The following is a 23,758-nucleotide window of genomic DNA, read 5'->3' on the forward strand; positions in this document are numbered from 1 at the left end:
AAACCAAAAAACAAACCAAATGATCTGCCCTAAAAATCATACTGGTTCGTCGCGGTTCGTCAGACATGCACACCAATGATCCGCTGGTTCACAAACCATGAACTGGCCTGGTTTGTGACGAACTTTGGTTCATATTTCAGTTTGTGGCCATCCTTTGTAAATAACTCACCATGAGCAACTGTGCATGCATGTAGACAACAGGATACAGGTAAAAAACCCCGAAGTGGTAAAAGTTGTTCATTTTATAACACCTTCTGTAATCAGCCAGTCAAATAAGACCGGAACCATGAAGCATGGTATCCTACACTCCCAACTCAACCAGCCTCTCCAGAAGGATACGATGGTTAATGGTATCAAATGCCACACAGAGGACAAAAAGAAAACTAGGACACCCTCCCCCTGTCTCTCTCCTGGTAAAACAACCAAAAGGGCACACCGGATACAGAACGGTCAACAACACAAAGCAAAACCGGTGTATAGAAGCAACTCAGAACAATTTTTACAAATGCGTACAAAAGTTTTTAATAGTTATATTTGCTAAATAGCTAAAGAGCACAGACAAATGTATAGAATAGATATCAAAGTGAACCTATATATACGCTCAGATACAATATAGTGGTATGATATAGTCCTCTGATACATGCAAAGAGTTCATAAATCAATTGATTCCTTTTGCTTCAATCATATAGTGTGTGGGTCAATAGACTCTTTTTTCTTCAGTCGTATTGCACAATGGCCAGAAGGGTGGTATTAAATCCAGAACACATATTCCAATGTATAGCTGGACATATTCCTCAGCTACGGGTTGCAGCCAACAATATTTCCAATACCCGTTTCGTGGTCAAAACTTCATCAGGCAGTAATGTGTAATCTGGATGTTCACCACACCAATAATTCACATCCACGACCCAGACAAATCAGTAAGTACGGAACAGTGCCAGCACTGTTATTGCTGGCTGCAACCCGTAGCTGAGGAATATGCCCAGCTATACATTGGAATACGTGTTCTGGATTTAATACCACCCTTCTGGCCATTGTGCAATACAACTGAAGAAAAAAGAGTCTATTGACCCACACACTATATGATTGAAGCAAAAGGAATCAATTGATTTATGAACTCTTTGCATGTATCAGAGGACTATATCATACCACTATATTGTATCTGAGCGTATATATAGGTTCACTTTGATATCTATTCTATACATTTGTCTGTGCACTTTAGCTATTTAGCAAATATAACTAGTAAAAACTTTTGTACGCATTTGCAAAAATTGTTTTGTCACTCTCCTGGTAAAGACTGTCAGCCAGGGCAAAAAAGGCCACTTCTGTCCCAAACCCAGGCATGAATGCAGACTGATGAGAGTCTATATAATCCAAGCGGTGCTCCAAGACCACCTGAAGGTGCCTGGCCCTCAAGCTCAAGCACCTTGCATAAAAACAGAATGCAGTAGGAACTACATTCTCCCACAGAGAGATGTTTCTTACCTCCTAGACTCATTTGACCAACTCAGGCTGGCATAATATCAACAGTCATGACAGGCAAGGGTCAAATCTAGACTGTTCTCTCCTACACCAATTTCTAGCATGAAGCCAGTCATCTGAATCATACCAAGGCACAAATATTGCACTAGAACTATGCCAGTTAATTAGGCAAAGGTATTGTTGGGTCAGGGGATTGAGATTCTTGTTTTGGAAGAGAGTACAAATAGTACCGGAGAACAGAGAATAATCCTGCTTTTAGCTTGGCAGTCATCTGCCATCAGGGATATCCAAGAATGTAAGAAGTTATACTTAAGATTCTCAATATTGTTAGGAAAGAAGCCTGTATCCATTTTGTGCTGTTACACTATATTTATTGATATCAGTATCTCAGACTACTAGCAGCAGACAGTAAGTGACAGAAAATTGTAATACATAAATTCATATGCTGGGCACATACATATACGTTTAATAAGGATAAATGAATTGTATATTTACCTGTAAGGCCTCCTGTTTATTATAGAATTCATTATCATCTGGTGGTTTAATGAGGTAGCAATGATTACAACACTTTTTAAGTTCCATCATGATATTCAGAAAGCCTGAGGTACTGCCCTTTGAACCTTTACTTAGAGCTTTGTAATTCCTTGTTAAAATCCACCTATGACATAAAATTATGTGTTGTCAACAATTAAACTGTTGCAAACAAAAAACAAACAAACAAGCAAAAGCTACACCAGAAGCACTTTATTGCAGACAGCATTGCATATACCAAACCATGAAAATAACTGCTTCCTAATTAATTACTTACTTGTAATATTGCTTTTGCAGTGCACTCATTTCCATTCTTAAAATCTGTTCAACTTTGGCAGGCAGAGATTTTTCTACGTCTTTTTTAACTCTCCTCAACAGAAATGGTTCAAGTTCTTTATGAAGACTTGCATAGCCAAATTCCCTTCCTTTACCATGTTCCTCTTCAAAATCCTCCCAAGAAGAAAACCTTCAATATAAAATGGAAAATTCTAAATTGTAAAATTTTTAACATAAAATACTTTGTTAGTGATTAAAAATGTGTGATGCATTAAATGCTGAAAGTAAAAAACAGACATACAAGAAATATCTAGACTTTAAAAAAGTTCACATGCATTTTATCAAGCTAACAAGTAAAAAGATGACTAAACTATGAGTATACATAAAGTGTGGAGACATGATTAAAGCATTGCAAGAAATGTCTTTATATTAGCATATCTCCAGCTACCAAATACAAAGAACAAACAGGAGGTAGCTATCACCATTGTGCCATTTGGCAGCTGAAGGTAGATACCATGGTGCCTATGGACTAGGAAACTGGCAATGTTAGCAGTTAGAACCACCCCCATAATATTAGAAGGCTTATGGTTATGGATATGCTGTGAACCCCTTCTCTGAATGTGCTTCCGGCACTAAAACTACTGTCCAAGCAGGCAGAAAACATGGAAGCTGCTGCCCATGCAGGCAGAAAATACAGATGCTACTGCCCAAACAGGAAGCCAGATCCCACCTGGGAGATGGAACATGCAAACATGGGGAGAAACAGGCGAGGCCAGCTCGACCCCCTCCCCGTATCCTGTATTCCCTATTGTATCAGTATCCTTAGGTGGGCTGAGGATCCTGATACAATAGGGCCTTCCTGGAGTTCCTGAATTAATCAGCACAACCCATCCTAGTGATCACCTTAACCACTTTCCTATTCTTAAACTGTTCAGAGAACTGATAGCCTCCCCCATCCACCTTGCAGGTCATCAATCATAATATGATAACTTTAGTTCCACCCAGGAAGACTTAATCAAACTTTCCTAATTCTTTTTAACACCCTGGAGATGGTTTACCTGTCCCACTTTGGAGACAGTTCACCAACTCTTGGTCTCACCCTGGAGACAACTTTGCAGTCCTTTGTTCTGCTCTGGGACCAACCACTCAAGCCTTTGTTTTTGGGGTAGAAGATGCAGTCTTGCCCCAGGGTAGGATCCATGGTATAAAGTAGACTGTTCCTCAGCCCCAAACTGTGTGCACGCTTGGATTCAGTATTCCACCTTGTAATCTCCGTTCAAGTCCCCTCCACCTTGAAGCGTAGGCCGCTCAATTCTGCTGCTCTTCTCTCTCTCAGATGTCTGGATAGGTAAATATCACCCGAACCCTCAAACTCTATCCAACTTTCACCACTGCTTTCTAGTTTGCTCTGTATGCGTGTTGTGTGTCTTGTGTGCAACTGATGTTTATTATTTTAAATAAAAAAACCTTTTTTATTGAACAGCCGCTTGTTTATTGAAGGAGTTCTCTAGCTGGAACAATCCCCATATATACAGATAAAAAGATCCTCCAGCAAATCTTTCCTTGTTGCTAATCTCCGCCCCCAACTCACAAGGAGACCTCATTTGGTAACAGCAACATCCAGAAAGATAGTTTAGATCTGTAATGCTCACTTTTCACTTGCAAGCATATCACTGACCTAAAAAGATCTTGCTAGCAACAAGTTGTTTAACAATAATATTTTACAGCAACAGCCCTATGAATTTATTTCACAATCTGGCATTGTGATTGGGTTCATACAAGTTTCTTTTTTAAATACAGTATTTATTTTTGCACACTTTGAAGTGTGCAGTAGACACTAAGCCTTAATTCCCCCCATCCAGTGACTATCAAAAACAAGTGTATTAAGAGGTTAAAAGAACAATTTCCAACAGAATGATTATTTCAGCTTTCTCGTACAGTATTTTTTGTAGGTTCTGACCCCACACTGCTTTACAGTAAACTGTCTCCACAACTGTAAAAATGCAAAGGGAAGGGCAGACATGCGGAACAATCAGACCCAAAGCAATTTCAATGCTTGTGCATCGACTGATAAGAAAATCAGGAATAAGCTGAGCATATAGAAAAGACCTTTCAAGCAGATATCCAAGTATCAGGCAACACTACCATACATCACTTATTTTAAATTTTATACTGTAAAAAGAACCAGTCTAATTGTGGCTATTATAGATTTTCTTTAAAAGTAAAAGGTTAGTGCACTGACAGTAATGTAAAGATAGTGATCTCATTAAGGTCATCACGTTAACCACAGAATACTAAAAATTGAAACAAGGGAATGCAGAGAATAAACTGTATATATTATCATCATAAACAGAGAAAGATATATGCTAACAATACAGGCCTCACTGTATCCTATGGGTGCATCCTATGGTTCTTTTCACTTAGTAAGGAGCCTTTTCCTCCAGAACAAGGTTCTTCACTTAGCATAAGGGAATCAAAGGATGTGATCATGAAAAATAGGGCTGTGTTTTTAGCCATATTAGGTTTACTTACTTTTCTGGCATGATGAAGTGCAGTAAGGACCAAAGCTCTTTCAGGGAGTTTTGCAGAGGTGTACCAGTAATAAGGAGGCGATGATTGGATTTGAAGTCTATCAGTGTCTTGTACAGGAGGGAATCATCATTTTTTAATCGATGGGCCTCATCTACTCCTATAAATGCCCAATTCAGACCACCAAGGAATGACTTTTGAAAACAAATGAACACATTAATGACACTCTGCTTCAAAGGGAAGGCAGTTTAAATCAAATCACGTTGCAGTAATTTTAACACTTAGAATCTAAACATGTGAAACATTGAGAGATCTACAATAGGATCTTCCAAATATTTAAAAAGGCTAATAGTTGACAAGGCACCCATCAATTTGAATCAAAGCTGCAAGGTAGAATTTGCTAAACTGAAACTGATATCCACCCACATTCCCAATAAGCAATGAAAAAGGAGAGGGAAAGGCATGATCACTTCAGCCCCCTTTCTGGGGAAAAGGTGGACAGGATTCTGCGGGGAGTGAGGCCTACCACATGCCTCCTGGACCCGTGTCCGACATGGCTGGTGAAAGCCAGTGTTGACGGATTACGGGACTCCTTGGAGGCCATTGTCAACCTGTCCCTGGGCTCTGGGGTTTTTCCAGAGCAGTTAAGGAGGCTGTGGTGAGGCCTCTTTTAAAGAAGCCATCATTGGATCCAGCCAACCTGCTTAGTTACCGCCCTGTCTTGAACCTCCCGTTTCTGGGTAAGGTGATTGAGTGGGCAGTGGAAAACCAACTACAGAATTTCCTGAAGGAGACCTCGGCCCTAGATCCCTTCCAGTCTTGGTTCCGCCCAGGACACGGGGTGGAGACATTGCTGGTTGCCCTCACAGACGATCTCCGCAGACACCTGGATCGAGGTGGATCAGCGCTGCTGATTTTATTAGACCTTTCAGCAGCGTGCGATACGGTCGACTGTGATCTTCTGACCCACCACCTCGCCGATGTGAGAATTCAGGGGACAGCACTACAGTGGCTTGTCTCCTTTCTTCACGGTCGGGGACAGAGGGTGGTGCTAGGAGATAAGTTATCTTCCTGCCGACCACTAGTATGTGGTGTGCCGCAGGGGGCGATACTCTCCCCTTTGCTGTTTAACATCTATATGCGCCCCCTTGCCCAGTTGGTGCAGAGTTTTGGGCTTGGGTGTGACCAATATGCGGATGTCACTCAGCTATATCTGCTGATGGACAGTCGGCCTGGATCTACCCAGATGTCCTGGAGCAGGCTTTTGAAGCCATGGCTGGATGGTTGTGACAAAGTTGGCTGAAGCTAAACCCTGCAAAGACAGAGATCCTCTACTTGAGTCGCGGAAACGTGGATTTGGGCCCCCGGCTTCCTGCACTCGAGGGGGCGGTGCTTATGCTGGCCCCGAGAGTCAGGAGCCTGGGGGTGATCCTGGATGCCTCATTGACAATGGAGGCTCAGATCACAGCAGTCGCCAGGTCCTCATTTTTCTATCTTTGACAGGCCAGGCAGCTTGCCCCCTATCTTTCATCCCGCGACTTGACTACAGTGGTCCAGGCAACAGTCACCTCTAGGTTAGACTACTGTAACGCGCTCTATGCAGGGCTTCCCCTGAACCTGATCCGGCGGTTACAGCTGGTGCAGAATGCGGCGGCACGTGTTATCACGGGCCTGCCAATGCGTGAGCATATAACACCGGCACTGCGTCAGCTGTGGTTCAAGGGTTTAGTATTAACCTATAAAGCCCTATGCGTACTAGGACCAGCTTATCTGCGGGACAGCCTCTCCCCATATGAACCCCAGAGGACTCTCCATTCCAGTGAGAAACATCTGTTAAAGGCCCCTGGCCCCAGGGAGGCTCGCCTAGTATCGACCAGGGCCATGGCCTTTTTGATCCTGGCCCCAGCCTGGTGGAGCGCTCTGTCTGAAGAGACTAAGGCCTGGCAAGATTTGTTATCCTTTCACCAGGCCTGCAAAACGAAGCTGTTCCACCAAGCGTATGGGCGGTGCTAGGCGGAGCCCCCCTGGCCGGTTGATGAGGCCCTCCCCACCACCAATACCCATTTTTTTTTAAAAAAAACCTTTTTAATGCAGAGATGCTCTGAAGTTGTTTTAAATTTTTGATCAGTCGAATTCTGTGCCACTATGCTGATACTTATAATTGTATTTTCTGTGTAAATGAGATGTTTTTAGAATAGTTAATTATAATCATTGTTCTATATATTTTAACCTTTATGTATCTTATAATCCGCCCGGAGCCTGCTGGAAATGTGGGGAGGGCGGAATAAAAATCGAAAATAAATAAATAAAAATAAATAAATAAATAAATTTTTGCGCACCTTGTTTCCCCCACTTCCATGGTTAATGATAGTGAATGGGGAAAGTGGAGAAATTTTTCAAGCAGCAGAACCATGTAGAACCCTTACAATGCAGAAATGTTACATCCTACCAACCCAATTCAAATTGGGTCCTGTAATATAGTTCACATTTGTTTCTTTGAAAGAAGAAACACTGTTAAGCTTATCTAGTTCTTTTAATGCTGTGCATTTGGAATGATTGGCTTACTTACCTTATCCTTCAGCAAAATTTCATAGGTTGTCAGTAAGATATTAAATTTTAATCGTTTGGTCTGTAGATGCATCCATTCATGTGTTCTTATCTATAGGAAAAGTTCAAGAGATATTAGGTTATTTCTATGCAGTGCCTGATATATCTGGGGTCTTCAGCTGCTAAATACTGAACATGTATACATGATTATATATTAAGTGCTCATCAGGGTGCAACTACCTTTAGTAGTATATTACATTTTCATTGTGCTGTACTATGTGCTGCACAAAAAAGAAAGTTTATCTCTGCTCAACTCCTCCCTCTTTTCCCCTTCCCCTTTTTTAGTTTTTTGCAAAATTGAACTAAAGGGGTTTCTTACTCCTATTGTATCTGAAAAAGTGATCTCTGTTTCACAAAAGCTCATACTGGATGGAATAAATGTTGTTAGTCTTTAAGGTGCCATTGGGCTTTGGATTTGTTTTGCTACTGTAGACTAAAAATTATCTTCCTTTTACTGAGCACAAGTTTGCTTGTTCCTTGCAGCTACTATGGGCGAAAAAGGACTGAACCTAGATTTGGGCGCAGGCAATACATGCCACACATAGACTCTTCAATTCCTTTGGTCACTCTTGTCTCCTTGTAAATTCTCCATGATATTAGCAAAGATTTTTTAAAATGCACGTTTAAATTCTAGATTCTCTTTCTTCATATTTCCTAACCAGGGACAGGAATGAAACAATTATAAAACTACAGAATATAATTTTCCTAGTATTTCAGATGCACACTCAGATTGAATTTTTTTCTTATTAAATATTTTCTTATTTAAATATTAAAATACTAGGAAATATTAACTATATTTTATCAACTTCCATTTATAAAACAAACATTGCAATTTAAAGTAGTAAAAAAATAGAGAAACATCCAACTAGCTCATTACAATATTTTAAATTAATCTATACACTACCAATTAAGGTCACCTGTCAAGAATATCACGTATACAGACATTATTTTTAGCCTTTTGTTTCACATAATACATGGGTGCACTTACCACATTTCTGCTAGTAATATCTCCTAAATAAACAACTGCATTCATCTGGGGAGCCCACGTCTGGATTTCTCTTTGCCAAGATGTCAAAGTGGAAAGTGGTACTACCAGCAAGAAAGGCCCATACAACTGATGTTCGTGAAACAAGTAATTCAGAAAAGAGATTGTCTGAATTGTTTTGCCTAGGCCCATTTCATCTGCAAGAATGCAACTGTTCCCCCTGCAAAGCATAATGAATAAAACATACAAACACAATACTCTGGAGCACTACATATATGAACAAGTTTGCACATACACTCAAACTTTGTCTTCTCTACCAACTGAGGCCCGTCTACAAAGGTCTGACTTCCCCACAGTTACACATGCCCTGTTAACTTACAGAGTGGTCTGTTGAAATGTGCTGCCTTTTAAAAGTTCCTGAAAACTTCAGCTGCCCACCTGCTGATGGGCTAGTTGCTATAAGCATATTACACTAGCTTTAATTCAACTTCACAGGCCTACAAATCATTTTAATGTCTACTTCAAAAGCTCTGGTACTGATCTTCAAAGTTCTATGTAGCCTAGGGTAGTTGTACATCAAGGACCGTCTCTTACAAGATTTCGTACCATGTAAGTCACCAGAACAGAATTTGCTTTTATACCACTATATCCAGAAATACAGTAGGCAGGCACTTGTGACATCTCAGAAGTAACACCAAAGCAAAGGAACTCCTTTTCCCCATCTTGTTGATTTTTAGGAGAACGTAAAAAGACCACAATTTTTCAGCAATTTGAATTGGATTGGTGATACTGACGTGTATCCAGGAACTACACAAGGCCAAAGACTTAACAACGCTTTAGTCTTCAGAAGAAAGGATGATAATTTCCACCAATTCCCCTACTACATTATAGACTTCCCTACTTTGTTCCTTAAGCTGTTCATGAGGGTCCCCAGGAACAAAATTGGTGGGGGGCCCCCCACCAATTTTGTTCCAGGGGACTCTCATGAACAGCATAAGGAACAAAGTAGGGAAGTCTATAATGTGGTAGGGGAATTGGTGGAAATTATCTCAGTGGGCAACAGCAGGAAGGGGAAGCAGGAAAGCCCTGCTCTGTAATAACCATGGATTGTTGGATACACACTATTATAATTATTTCTGTTTTTGAATTTCTCACTGTTTTAACTTCTTAGAGTTAGTTTTATATGTTAGACATTGGTTAAGGTAGATTTGATATGCTTGATTTTTATCTGTGGCTTTTAAAAAATGCTGTTTTTTATTTATCCATTGTTTATTGGTTTAAAATTTCTGACATTTTTTATTTCATACTTTTAATTATTAACTGTTATTGTTAATTTGGGTTTATAGATACCTTGAGATGGCTAAAAGGCAGGAGATAAACGCACAAATAAATACATTACCAGAAGACCAGTGATGCATGAGATACAATTTTAATCACTATAGTTATTCATCATGTAGTTAACAGAGAAGCAATAACAGATAAAACTGTTCTTGCACTAAATTAAATGTGGTTAAACACTTGCACAGATATATTGTCGAAGGATTTCACGGCCGGAGAATGATGGTTGTTGTGGGTTTTCCGGGCTGTATAGCCGTGGTCTTGGCATTGTAGTTCCTGACGTTTCGCCAGCAGCTGTGACTGGCATCTTCAGAGGCGTAGCACCAAAAGACAGAGATCTCTCAGATACAGCCTGGAAAATCCACAACAACCACTTGCACAGATATTTGTGTATCAGGTATGTTTTTTTTGTTATGTGTTTCCTGAGAAGTAGTATATTTAATGAAAGCCAATATACGTGTTGTTCAATGTACATTTGTATGGTCCTCTACTTACTTGCACCAGGAGTGAGCTAACCAGTTCAGCCCATTTAGCTGATAATCTCTTAGTTCTAAAGCTTCATGTCCTCCAATATAAGATGGTTGCTTTTTTAGAGCAACAAATCTTGGCCTCTGCTTTAAAACCTGGCAGAAGGAGAAAGTAGTATTAGCTCTACTGCTAACTAATTTCAATTGCAAAGAAAAAAATTAAAATATTATTAAGGACATAAAAATGAATCTACACCAATCAATGACCAAACTCTGCAAACTATGATGCTTCTAAAAAAACCCTCTTAAATTACCAGAACCTGAAGCCTTATATTTTGTGTCACTTACAGAATAGCTTGCAGAAATGAAACAGTAAACCTGTGTGTCATCTGTAGGTAGGGAAGTATGTAACTGAACACTTCTCCATACAAAAACAAATCCCCACACATAAAAAAACGTCAGGGAGAAGGCTAGTCCAAAATCCTTATTCCTGGTAAGCTAGCATTCTGTGTAAAATATTTTTTTTGTATTAGTCAAGGGCTGATTCATGTGCAGTCTGTTCACATACAAGTTTACTTCCTCACCTGCTGTTTGAGACATAGTCCTCAGTGCTCATAAAACTTAAAAATGAAACTGCACTTACCTTACAATCTTTAAAAGGAGTGGTCTTTGACTGATTTCTGCTAAAATACTCATCAATGCATGATTGAAATTTTTTTGCAATAAGAGCACCATCTTCCCAGCTGCACTCTGAGTAAGGGAGACCCTGCCACTTGCAATAATAATCTGGATAGCCTGCTGCTGACTTCTGATTAGAATGTGCTGTGGAATAAATTTTAAAAAGAAATAATCATACTGCTCCCTAATCCAAACATGTGATGAACTTTTATAGTATAATTGTTTAATACTAAGACAACTGTTTCTTATATTAAAGAACTCTTGAATACTTCCTGCTGACCCATGCACATTTAGAGCTCTGACTCACAAAAGCTTATGCTGGAACAATTCTTGTTCATCTTTAAGATACCAGTGGACTTCTGTTGAATTTTTCTGCAACAGACTAACATGGTTACCTCTCTGGAAATATGTTTCAAGGAAGCCTTAAAATAACTTTTTATTTATAGAAGTGACAAACTGCAAATGATTTACAGCGTATTAACAACAAAGAAAGCAATAAGACCATGCTGATATACAGTCTCATCATAATTTCAGTTCAAAAATTTTTCACCTACCAATTATTCTCTCTACTATTTGATATTGTTTGTGTAAATCATCTGTGAGTTCTTGCTGACAGTTGTAATATTCCACATCTTCTGGAGAAGCATTTTTTAACCTGGAAAGTAATTGCATACAATATCTATCATATCATCATAATAGATACATTATAGCAGGTTCCAACAGAAGCATTAGATGAAAATTGTTTGCAATTATTGTTTGTGAAAAAGAATTATCCCCATCCAGGCTATAGTTTCAAGTGGCCAGAGTCCAACAAAACATACATGCACTGTTTTTCTTCTCTCTCCCCATTCCTACTGCATTCCCTTGTGCTGCCTGAAATGCTACTCCTGAGTGTCAGAGGCTTCTTTGCAGGAGGATTCAAAATTTAGGGGTTTGCACAGGAAAAAAATTCAGTTGATTTGGATCATTAATCCTAAATGGGGGAAAAATTCAGAATTTGGAGAATACCAAATTATCCAGTTCAGTTTGGTAATACCAGCAAATTTGGTAAAATTCAGCCAGTGTTTCCTATGGGAAACTCAATTTGGAATTTTCTGGTGGCTGGGAGTGTGTGTGTCATTTTTTGACCAAATTTCACCAAACTAGCAAGGGACCTACTCCTAACTGTCCTCTAACGACTCCCCAAGTTTCATAAAAATTGTACCTGGGGGTCCATTTTATGTCCCCCCCCCCCAAAAGAAAGTGCCCCCAGCCAACTCCAATCTCCATTATTCCCTTTGGGAAAAACCTACAAATAGTCTATCTTAAAAACACTTTTAAAAAGTTCACACTTCACAACTTTCCAGGAAACAAGATATCCCAAACCTATACCAAATCACCACTAGGTTAAGGTAACAAACTGAACCAAGTATCCCAGCAACCCCCCCGCCCCCAGAAGAACAACCAACGACTACTGAATTACCTGAGCAAACTAAACTTCTACTCCAACAGAAAACAGAACCCAGAAAAAAAACACCAATCAAACTTGTGTTAAGAAAGCCCAACAGCAGGGAAAAACAGCCTCGCTCCAGAAGAACAAGCGGCAGAATGAACAGTAAATATAACTAACTTCAAAAGCCAGAAATCAAAGCCCCACCATCAGAAAGCCCAACCAAAGTCCCACACACATAGCAAAAAAGCAGTTTTTAAAATGCAAACTAAAAAAAACTTTTCTCTTCTCCGCACCCTTACCCCTCCCAGACACCAGGCCAACTACACCCTCCCCCTAAAGAGAGAAAAAACCCAGTGAGTCTATGACTTTCAAACCAGGCAGCAGCCAGGAATCCACTCCACTTGCTGGGCAGCAGGATCCAGTTGCAGTCTAAAGCAAGCCAGGAGAGAAAGCCAACAGCCAGCAGCAGCAAGCAGGCAGTCTCTCTCAATCTCTGCGCCAGAGCAAAATGGCTGACTGAGGCAAGCCTCCTAAATTAACTCCTTGCAGCAGTTTTAAAAAGGCACTCTTTCTTGAGAATCCCATTGGCCAGAGGAGAGCTGCTGCAAGAATTGGCCACTGGGCATCCCAGTATTTCTAACTTATTGTACAATTAGCATTGGATTTGCATATTTTTGGCTTAGCACAGTCACACATCAGTGTCAAGGGACGCATTGCTTCTTGATTTTTTAGACCACTGGCTTCCAGAAGCATGTGACAGGAGACTAAACTGCTTATAAATCAATAATTTCCCTCTGAATCACTGAGTGTTGGCAGTTATTGATCTAATCTATAATGGCAGTTACATTTAAGTATGCTCTAAAATGAGAACTGATATTGCATGATGATCCCCCCAAATTACTAGCAGAAGTGTTTTGAATGGGAGAAAAACTAATGTAGAATCCTAATTATTCTCACTTCATTTGCTCTAAACACATAACTATTTTGTCCATTTAGCTCTATGTAAATCAGAAGTATGGATTAACTATAGTACTTAGATGTTTTACAGATTATTCAAGGACATGAAATTTAAGAAAATTTAGACAAAACAATAACTGGGTAGCTTTCTATAATAATGTACTTTTGGAACATATTTACAAACTATCATGGTCACATATTCTCATGCAAAACAGAAAGATAAGCTTAAATCATTCTTGTCCCCATCCTTTACCTAAACTATGCATGCAAACAATCTAAGACTGAAAAGCTAGTAACCTTCCTGCACAGGGCTGAACATTCAGTGAGAACAGCCAGAGATGCTCCGAACCTGGGAATCAACAGCACTGAAGTACTTCTTACTAATTTATCTGCATTTTATAAGCATTACGTAGTTTTGCAGAGATAAGGGACATGTCATCAGCACGCACGCACGCACTAACAGAATAGAATTTTACTATAGACAACATTCACCATCGTTTTGTTTCCTGGTCCTTTTTCTTATAGTTGTCCAGCTTTTTCATTCCTCTAACATTCTGTTGCTTCAGGGTTTCTTCAGTTTCCCAAGTGTTATGGATGTGGGACCAACCTTTCCATTTAATCAAATACTGCATTTCACCAGGTTCTTTTGATTTATCAAACTCTCCATTTGGATCTCCATCAGCTTCAACTGCATAGATGGTGGTTGTAGCACCTGTAGCTGAAAGGAACAACACAACAAAAGCATCAACTACAATACTGTAGCAGGACTAAGGATTTGCCCAAGGACTTGAAACCAAACAGAATCTTAAGAAGGAAAGATTTTATTAGCCGGCTGGCTCAGCTGTGATATAAGGAACCACTAAAATTCTGAGCCCCGAATAGAGAGAGTTCAGATGCTGAAATAGTCAAGTTTGCTTACATCACATAGCATGTGGTACATAGTTGATTACAAGTTTACAATATTTCAGCCTCATCATTAAGATCATTGCCCCAGACATGACCTTTTTTTTACACAGCATAAATCAGACATTTCTCTCAATTTAGTAGTTTCATACTACATTAATCTATATGTCTAATAGCCATTGATATATCTAACAATCCCACAAATGGGGCAGGACCAAAAATTCTGCAGATCAGGGCTACAAGTGGATTTCCTTTTTGTTAGACAAACAGTACACACACATTTATTTACAGGAATTCTATCCTATACTTTGAACATAAAAGTTCTCCAGGGAACAAGATGAATTGTTTTCAGAAAATATGAGCTTTAAAACACATTTGAAGAAGTAGTGCTAGAATTCTCTATGTCTGTGTCATTTTAAACTTAAATGTAACCTAAATCTGTATTTTTAAAAATTAAATATTCAATAAAACTGGAGCATATGATCAATGAAGGAAAGAGGACAATAGTTAAAATTTTGCAGGACTGTGAAATACGCTGGTTCAATTTTGCTGCCAGTTTTAAATTGCTTTTAGCTATATGTTATTTGTTGTATATTGTATTTTTTGTATACTGTATCATGTTTTAATCAGGTTGTGATCCACTCTGAGCCTGCATTGCGGGGAGAGTGGACTATAAGTCTAATAAATAAATAAATAAAAGAGCAAAACAAATCTTTTCACATGTTTAAAAGAATGATGCATTTAATCAATAGTTGCCATTATACCAGTTTCAGTTTTGGAATGTTATTTAATCTGCTTTTCTTATCTCTGTTTATGAAGGAGATGCAATGATGGGTCCTTGGCACTTCTCAGTCAACAAGACTTTAGGGCAATGGTACTCACTCCTTGGCTCATTGACAGCCACATTTACAATTACTGTCAACCATAAGAACCACATGACTATTGTATAACCTGCGCTCCATGCCATCACACATAAAATAAGCTATAACTATATTAAAATATGAAACTACAACTTTTTAAATTACCAGAATACCTCTGTACATGATGGTGACTGTCTGTCCCTACCACTGTTAAACCTCAGGCCAGTCCTTGTGTATCTGTAGTAACAGGAAGAGTTTACATCTCTTGCCTTCATGCTCACTCCTCAACATGAAGGCACAGCAGGTTGCATGGGAGAATGAGATTGCCAAGGCTCCCTGAGAAGAGCAAGTTGGCCATGGAGAATGAGGAGTTGAGTGCCCCCACCCCCCACCATGACAATTACTTTCTCTGCAGCCAGTTTGCTTTTCTCTCAGCAGCTGCCTAGGACATGGAATGAGGATGCAGAGGCTGTGGAGAAGAGTGCAGGTTGTTGCAAAGGATGGGCCCTTCACTTCCATCCCTGATGCAAGGCCTATAGCTTGGGAGGCTCATAGCTTATTATTCATCCTCCAATCCTTCTAGCAGCAGTTGTTTTGTAGTGGGAACCTCTTGCCAAGGAAAAACCCCACAAGGCAATGGCCTTGGCCACTTTCCTGGAACACAAGTGAGAGCTGTACTGGAGAATGGTGCTTGGAAGAGCCACAGGTAGCACGTCAGAGCCACTGAGTGAGTATCACTGCTTTAGGGGATTTGATGACTGATAGTGTTGTCCTCCTCTGTAAAATTCCTTTCCACTATCCAAAATGGACTATTTGTGTCACACAAAAGCCATAAGGCTGCTACAGCTGGCAAGAAAACTTAACGGACAGGCCATATGTAAAACCTGCAAATAGTTCACAACAGCCTTAGGTGGGATCGTAGAATCCCACTTAGATGAGGGGCTAAGCATCCCAATTTCCGACTAAAAATAAGTTTATGGGATAATTGGATTATAGCATGCAAACAGTCTATAAAAAGGGTAATTGGCTCACTGATTTGTCCCTGTCCACACTGATAGTGCAAGGAAAAAGCAGGCCCCCAGATCACTGGCCACAGGTATTTTAGATCATGCTAGGAAAGACGTTTAGCTAATCTGATACATTTTATATTTTTATTTCTCCTTGCCTTTGTGTTTTATCTGAGTCTACTACTTTTCAGTTAGAATTAAGCTTATCCCAAATCCTCATCAATAGCAGCCAAAGCCCTGTTCCCCCACATATACTTCAAATGAGGACATCCCCTTAAGTCATCACAAGGGACAATGAATCTAGGTGTTTGGGGGGGGGGATGTGGAAGTCAACATTTTTGGAAATCAAGCTTGCTTTTAAAGTATTAGACTAGTTTTTTTCCTTAATTAAAAATGCAAGTTTGAGCATTAAAACGTAGAAATATCGATGGGAAGGCTACACTCACAGATCAGCTGGGTGTTCCTTTCTTCTTACATATAGAAGTTCAGTTGGAAACTGCTCTGTTTATCCATGCTATACAAATGCAGGTGTTCCTTCCTCTCAAACCAGAATTCTAAACCAAATTTAATCCAGGTTTAGAATTCTAGTCTGTATGGATAAAGCCAACACTGGTTCATCTGTGCACCTGCATTCATAAATCATGGATTGCTTTCTCTTTATGAAAAAGTAAAGGAGCTCAACAACAAGCCAATTTTATTTTGGTTTAATGGCAACTTGTTGCGATATATGAATGCAGCTACAATCTATCAATGTGACTGGCTTCAGTTTAAGGATGCAAGTTCTAACAAATGAAAAAGTTCCCTATCAAAAAGTTGAGAACTTTCTTTCCTCCATTCATTTCCCACTAACGTTTCTAGGCACATTTTTTAAAAAATTATCATATTTTAATGAAATTTTACAAATCTAAATAAAGTGTACCTCCTTTTCGTCCAATACGGCTGTCCATGAATTTTTCTATTGTTTCAAACTCATCTTCTTCAGGTTGTGGAACATCTTCTCCACAGACTTCCAGCAAATCATCTGAATCTGTCTTTGCTTCTTCAGCTTCCTTGTAACTAATATTTACTGTTGCCTGGCGGCGAGATCCTCGTTTATCATAATCATCATCATCATCATCATCATCATCATCATCTGATGATGATGATTCAAGTTGCCTTTTTTTCTGCCCGGTGATTTTTTTCCCACTTTTTTGTTTTATTCTTAAATAAGATAACAACAAAAAAACCCTTTGAAAACACTCACCTTTAAATGTCTTGGAACAAGTGACCAATAATTGTTCTCAGAACCCCAAGTGTTATACAGTTATACATTTTGCAAATAAACTCTGAGGCTACACAGCACTGTCACCACATCCTAGAGAATGTATTGCTTACCTAAACCCAAACTTCCCACACACTGGTCACCACTACTTCAGTCTCTCACAAGGAATGAAACAAACTGTTGACTGAAACTAGCAACACCTTCTGAATATTTTAAAAGAGAATTAACTCTGTGATTCAACTACTGAGTAATCTTTATATTCATTACAAGCAAGTTCCTTAGAAGACTGGTCTAGGGGCTGTCCTAGGAGCTGCCCCCCTTTTCCTCCTTGTAAATAGTTAATACTGAGGTAACAGTAACCCATCACAGCCAAAGAACTATCTTCAACTAACTTGGGAAAGGTTTCTAACAGGAGCCCTGTTCTAGCCCATTCAACTCAATGAACCCCTTACTTCCCGATGTCTTCCTTGACTATACCCTTCTCATCTAATCAAACTGCATTGTACCTTTACATCCTGATGCCTTCCCTTATAACACCTGACCCAAAGGCTCAGAGATCTTCATTCCTACGCATGTTTGAAGAAAGGAGCTCTGACTCTTGAAAGCTTACACTCTGAGAATCTTGTTGGTCTCACTCAACTAAAATCCTGGTTTGATGTTGATTCCCTTTCTTCAGTTTGGTTTTGTACTATATATACTAAGATTTAATCTAAATGGGAATGTCTTAGATGTGTTGGTTCTGCCTTGTCTCTGGTCTGATGTTGGTTCCTTTGCCTTAGTTTAGTTTGGCTGGGCTTTGTAGGTTCAGCTTGCACTGGGAGTAGAACTTGCATTAAGACTGGCTTATGACAGTTGCCCTTTCCTTAAGGTTTCTTTACCCTTGAAAGCCTTGGAGTGTTTTCCTCCATAGGAAACAATGGAGAGGAGCTGGGGGAAGCTTGTTCAGGAGCCCATAGGAACCCCTGGGTTCAATCCTGAAAATTGTGGGGTCTTTAGTGGACAGGAAGGACTAGGTTCTCAGTAAATGTGATGAAGTTTGTTTGAATAATGAATCCCCCCCAGCCTCCTTGATATTTTCCCCCATAGGAAATAATGGCCAAATATATTCTGGTTCTCTAATAAAACTGAAACTGAATAGAGAATCTGACAGGGATATCAAGAAAACCGAATATTTATGATATTCCTGTTATCTGGATCCAAATTTTACCAATTCTTTTTCTGCACATCCCTAGTGGATATGCCCAAGCCTCAGCAGCAACATCCCAAAGACTTCTTCTCTTATAGTGCCTCTACTGAAGGCTGACTGGAGACTATGCAGACTAATCACTCCCGAGAATCACAAACCCCTGGGGTTGAAATTCACAGCCCAATGAGAAACTTTTCCCTTATGATCCCTCATGAAAATACCTTGCTGCCCATTATACAACCCCCCCCCCCAGGAATTTGTGTATGTTATTCCAGGGGAGCGGGGAGATACCCCCCCCTACTCCAAGCTCCTTCCAGGACTGCTGAAGAAGCCAAGTCTCCTCTCCCCAGAGGGGCTAGTAGACTGCACAAAGGTACCACCTGAAGGCAGCCAATGGGCTGTGACTGGAAAGCTGAAGCTGCCATTAGCCAGGGCACAGCACACTAATCAGTGAGTAAAGGATGTAAGATCTGGCCAAGGTCTGGACCTAGATTAGAAGTCTGCCCAATTAAAAGATCTGCCAGCCCACAGCCTAGTTGGGAGATTACAGATGGACCATAGCAGCTGGTAGCCACTAAAGCACATTTCTATTCCACAAAACTTTAATAAAAGCAGCTCCCTTTCTCCTCTGTTCCCATATGGGCTGTCCTTCTACATAACCATACATCAGGACCATTTTTTTAACATTCACACACACGTATATTGATGCATCTGGATAAAAGTGAGTAGAGAAGCAGAGGACACTGATGCAGGAGAAGACAATGTGGAAGAAGAGAGACAGCCATTCCACAGGTCTAGCAAGGGGAGCCGTGGGCTAGAATTTTAACTGAAAGCTGAGAAAGCCCATGGTATTTGGGCTATTAAGTGAGATTCCAGGCACTGCATATCCCTGTTGCAATTTCCGGCCCTTTTCTCATTATCTTCAAGGTTTGTGCAAGAGAGGTGTCATGGGCTCAAAGGAACTGTGCGCAAGAAAGAAATTTGGCTCAGAAAGGTTCTGTGGGTATTGAAATCATCTTTCATCAGCCTGGCCTGCAAACAAAGGCAAACTCTGGCCAAAACTGGCCAAGCAGACCAGACACTAACTGGCGACTGTTGACAATGGTGGCAGGAGAGCAACAGGATCTGTGGAACAAATAGGAGATCTTTTCCTGTCCAGTCTCCCCCAAGCAAGTCTTAGTTCTAAAGAACCAACAGCCTTCTAGAATTTGCAAAGCACACCCACTATTTGGACTCTATGATGTCAAAAAGTAGGGAGACTATTCATAATTTCATCCAAAGTAAAATATTTTTACATTCTGAAATAATTATGTCATACCTGCTTGGAGGCTTCCTGCTCTTTACTTTGTTTTTTGGCTCATAGTCAGATTCACTCTCATCACAAGTACTTTTATTTCTGCCTTCCTCCAAATCGGAATCTGAAGCAGTTCCAGAGACAGATCCTGATCCAGACATTTGCCAGTCTTCACTACACAAATTTGAAGTAGGAAAAGATACTTATATAGCTAAAGTTACACTTACAGAAATAAGAATAATCTTGCTGCCAAGCACAAGTAATACATTTCAGCATCTCATTTAAAAGAGGTATTCTAAAACATTTGAAAGTAACAATTTAGAAAAGTAATGTTAGCATAAATTTTAAAATAGAAGGATTTACAGTAAAAAGATGAAAATATATTTATCTCCATACTGTACAGAAATTAGCTTAATTGAAATAAGCACTTAAAATTCTACCAAGAATTCATAAAATATTTTGGTGAGTATTCATATGCCACCATGTTTAAAATATTTCAGGCACTTGACCATTATCAGGATTAAATCCAGAATCATTAAAATGAAACACTAACCATATCACTGACACTAGCTTTTCTACGTTAACTACTTTCCTCCAAATTCAGTAGGAAAGCTGCTAGCTTAACCAAATTATTATCTTGCTTTTGGGTAAAAAGGAACACTGACACTTACACATAGGTTCCTTCTACTCTGAAGAAGGAGTATCTTTTCATGGGTGATTCCCATCTGTCCATTAAGGAGGCAGAAGTTTCCCATCTCCTGGGTTGCAGTCACCCAACAGTTCAGTTTGAAGCAGGATATTCATTAGCCTTTTTAAACAACTAGTGAACCATTAACATCAGGGAAAAAAACAGGAAATATGAAGGAAAAAAAGACAGACTGAACTATCCCCTTCTTGAAAACAGTGTGGGACAAGATGCTTTCACTTCCTCAGATTAGAAAGAACCTTCAGAGTAAGTGCCAATGTTCCTTTCTCACTCTGAGGGAGAGAGCATCTTGCCATGGGACCTCCAAAAGCAGTCAGATCTCATGTAGGATGTAAGAGCCTACTGAAGGCTGTGTCAGCTGTGGCAAAGGTGTCTAACAAAAGTTGAAATTGACCACCACGAGGCTACCTTGCAAATTTCTTCAATGGACACATTTGCATCCATAGCAGTGTTGGCAGTTGCACTATTGACAGAATGAGCTGTAATACCTGAAGGCACCTTAATTTTTTGAGTGTGGGATGCATACATGATGCACTGCCTTAAAGTTTTACTTAGCATGGTTTCTGACATCTTCTGCCATTCGGTGAGCTGACTGAAATGAAAAAGAAATGTTTTTTTGAATAGCCATTGTGCATTTGATCCTTGTGCACCGTAGATCCTTAATGCTCTGCATAAGTATGACATTTGCCATTCTTTTTCCTCTGGATAAACCAGGTGGGGCAGAAGGACTGCCATAAAATTTCTTGTGAACTGTAAACATGTTAGTTTACTGTCAGAATGAGCATGGGGTCCAAATGAAGAACCACGTTGTCCTTCTGGAACACACACAATCCCTTCCTGACAGAGCACTCAGCTCCAACGCCCTTCTGGATGAAGTAACTGATGTCAGGAAGAGAAGTAACCACCTAAGAGGAATCCCACCAGCAGTTCAAATGGGGCGTGAATGAGTGCAGCCACTACAATGGGAATCTATGAACAACTGGAGGAGTAAGTTGTGCTACCCTCTTAAGAAACCTGAGTATGAGAGGGTGTCCAGAAATTTCCATTCCATCAATGCACGGAAGAGCTGTGGGCAGCGCTGCCACCTGTCTGTGCAGGGTAGATACCTGTAATTTTTGATCAGCTCCATCCTGAAGGAAGGCCACGTTCTGGGATAAATTAAAAATCAGTGGTAGGTGATGTTTTTGCTGGCGCTCTCTGATATAAATATTTTTTCAGTTTCTAGAGGGTCAAATGAAGCCATGATGGGACTGAATATGACAGGGGACCCTGCTGGGCATATCAGAATCTGCCAGAGTTCTGCTACAGAGAGCTCAACTAAAGCTGAGCAACACAGCCAGCACGGCCAGTTAGGAACCACACAGATGACCATAGCTGCATCCCCTCTGATTTTCCTCAGCATCTTGGGAATTAGTGGCAGAGAAGGCAAAAAGAAGGTCTGGAGGCCAGGAAAATATTAAAACATCCAATTTCTCTGCTGCTGGTGTCTGAATCACAGAAAAGAATCTGAGGAAATTATAGCTAATGTCTGAAGTGAAGAGATCCGCTATCAGTTGACCAAAACGAGCTGCAGTCCGGAGAAATATTTCTCTCTTCATCCATCATTTGTTGTTGTCCACCTGATTTCTCAACCAATCCACCTGAATGTTACCTGATCTTTGATATGCTCTGCTGATATATATTTGATGTTCATCTTCTCCCAGGGCATTAACCAGGCCATCTCCCTTTTGCAGACTTGATGATCTAGACCTAACCTATTTGTTCACCTTGGCAGAAATCCATGTGTCGTCTGTACTTACTAGCATGTGTTTTCTTTTAAGCTGTCTCTGAAGGAGAACAAAGCCAGTCTTACTGCCCTGAGTTCCAGAATGCTGATACTCACCCTTCCTTATTTGGCAGTCCACTTGCCTTGAACGTGAAATCTTAGATAAGAAACCATGAGACGTAAACCAGTGAACACTGGAGGTGAGGTCTGTATGAGCTATGTCAGACTTGGAGATCAGTTGAAAAGTGCCTCTAAATACAGGTGGATATGAATCCCGTTGGGTAGGAGTGCCACCAGAGACACCATTGTCTTGGAAAAGACTCTCAGGGCAGTGGCCAGACCAAGGGGAACAGTTCTGAATTGGAAATACACACTGTTATATGCAAGCCTCAGAAATCTGTGATGAGTGGGTAGGATAGGAACATGAAGCTATGCCTTGGTGAGGTCTATGAAACCATGAAATCTTGAGGATGTAAGGTTTATGGATCAAAGAGTCTCCATTCTGAAATGTCTGTGTACCACAAATTTGTTCAGGTATGTCATATCCAAGATGACCTTTCAATTCCCATTCCTCTTGAAGACTGTGAAGAGAAGTGAATATACCTCAGAAGAAGTTTTTGCACGGAGGAACTTGCTTTATGACATGTATTTGTTTGAGGTGATAAATGACTTCCATAGTCCTTTAATGTTTTTCCTTTCTCCTGGATTTTGGAAAAAGAAGGGATCAACTGGCAGGGTGGGGTGGCGCTTGAACTCTATGGTGTAACCCAACCAGTCTGTGTCCTGAACCCACTGAGCCATGTTAGACATCTTCCATAGGAGATGGAATTATGCTAGCCACTCCCTGACCAGGGGAGAATTGGCATCAAGATTTTCAAAGCATACTTCCCTTGCTGGGGTTGAAGGTCTGAGACTGATTACCCCTTGGATTGAATGAACCTTTGTCTCAATTCTTGTCTGGTCTAGTGCAAGTTAACCACCTACTCTCCCTTCAATATATGGTGAAGGGGGTCTGAAAGGGAGGGTATGCTGAGGTTTTACTCCCACTACCCTGTTCTTCAGCATGCCTCTGCTTCCCAGGTTACTCTGCTGCAGTCTCTGGTGCCAAGCCCAAGCACCTGCCATCTTGGTTTACGCTAAGAGTTTTCCTGGCAAAACTTGCTGTTTTTTTTCTTGGTTGCTGCAGTGCTGCATGACAGTTTCCTTCCCTCAGCTGACTCCCCACAGCCATTTGTGCCTCTGCAGGGCTACAGCCACTCTTCCACAAAGGGGAAAGGTTCTTGTCTCCCAATTTGGGGAGGAGCAGGGGGGTCCCTGTATTCCATGGGGGGGGGGGGAAGCCATCTGAAGATTCACTTAAATCCTCCTGTCTGTTCATTGCCTCAGCTTCAGCCAAGCCACTTCACAGAGAAGAAAGGGGAGGCAGAAAAAAGGGAACAGAAAAAGCAGGAGAAGAAAATAAAAAATACTGTAGAAGATAGAGATTTTTAGATA

The 23,758-nt window shown here is 40.4% G+C and overlaps 1 protein-coding gene across 2 annotated transcripts in view; it reads right to left on the minus strand.

The window, feature by feature from the left end:
* Positions 1-23,758, minus strand: part of CHD1 (chromodomain helicase DNA binding protein 1) — an 81,834-nt gene that overhangs the window by 31,407 nt on the left and 26,669 nt on the right. For both annotated transcript variants that reach the window (XM_054986499.1, XM_054986498.1), the window contains exons 6-16: positions 19,818-19,967; positions 16,972-17,252; positions 13,775-14,000; positions 11,448-11,548; positions 10,859-11,037; positions 10,244-10,371; positions 8,414-8,630; positions 7,388-7,477; positions 4,822-5,012; positions 2,291-2,479; positions 1,978-2,140 (exon numbers count right to left, since the gene is read on the minus strand). In XM_054986499.1, the coding sequence (XP_054842474.1) occupies positions 1,978-2,140; positions 2,291-2,479; positions 4,822-5,012; positions 7,388-7,477; positions 8,414-8,630; positions 10,244-10,371; positions 10,859-11,037; positions 11,448-11,548; positions 13,775-14,000; positions 16,972-17,252; positions 19,818-19,967 (1,915 nt within the window). The remainder of the gene's footprint in view (positions 1-1,977; positions 2,141-2,290; positions 2,480-4,821; positions 5,013-7,387; positions 7,478-8,413; positions 8,631-10,243; positions 10,372-10,858; positions 11,038-11,447; positions 11,549-13,774; positions 14,001-16,971; positions 17,253-19,817; positions 19,968-23,758) is intronic.

This window comes from Eublepharis macularius, chromosome 8 (assembly GCF_028583425.1).
Source record: "Eublepharis macularius isolate TG4126 chromosome 8, MPM_Emac_v1.0, whole genome shotgun sequence".
NCBI classification, from domain to species: Eukaryota; Metazoa; Chordata; class Lepidosauria; order Squamata; family Eublepharidae; genus Eublepharis; species Eublepharis macularius.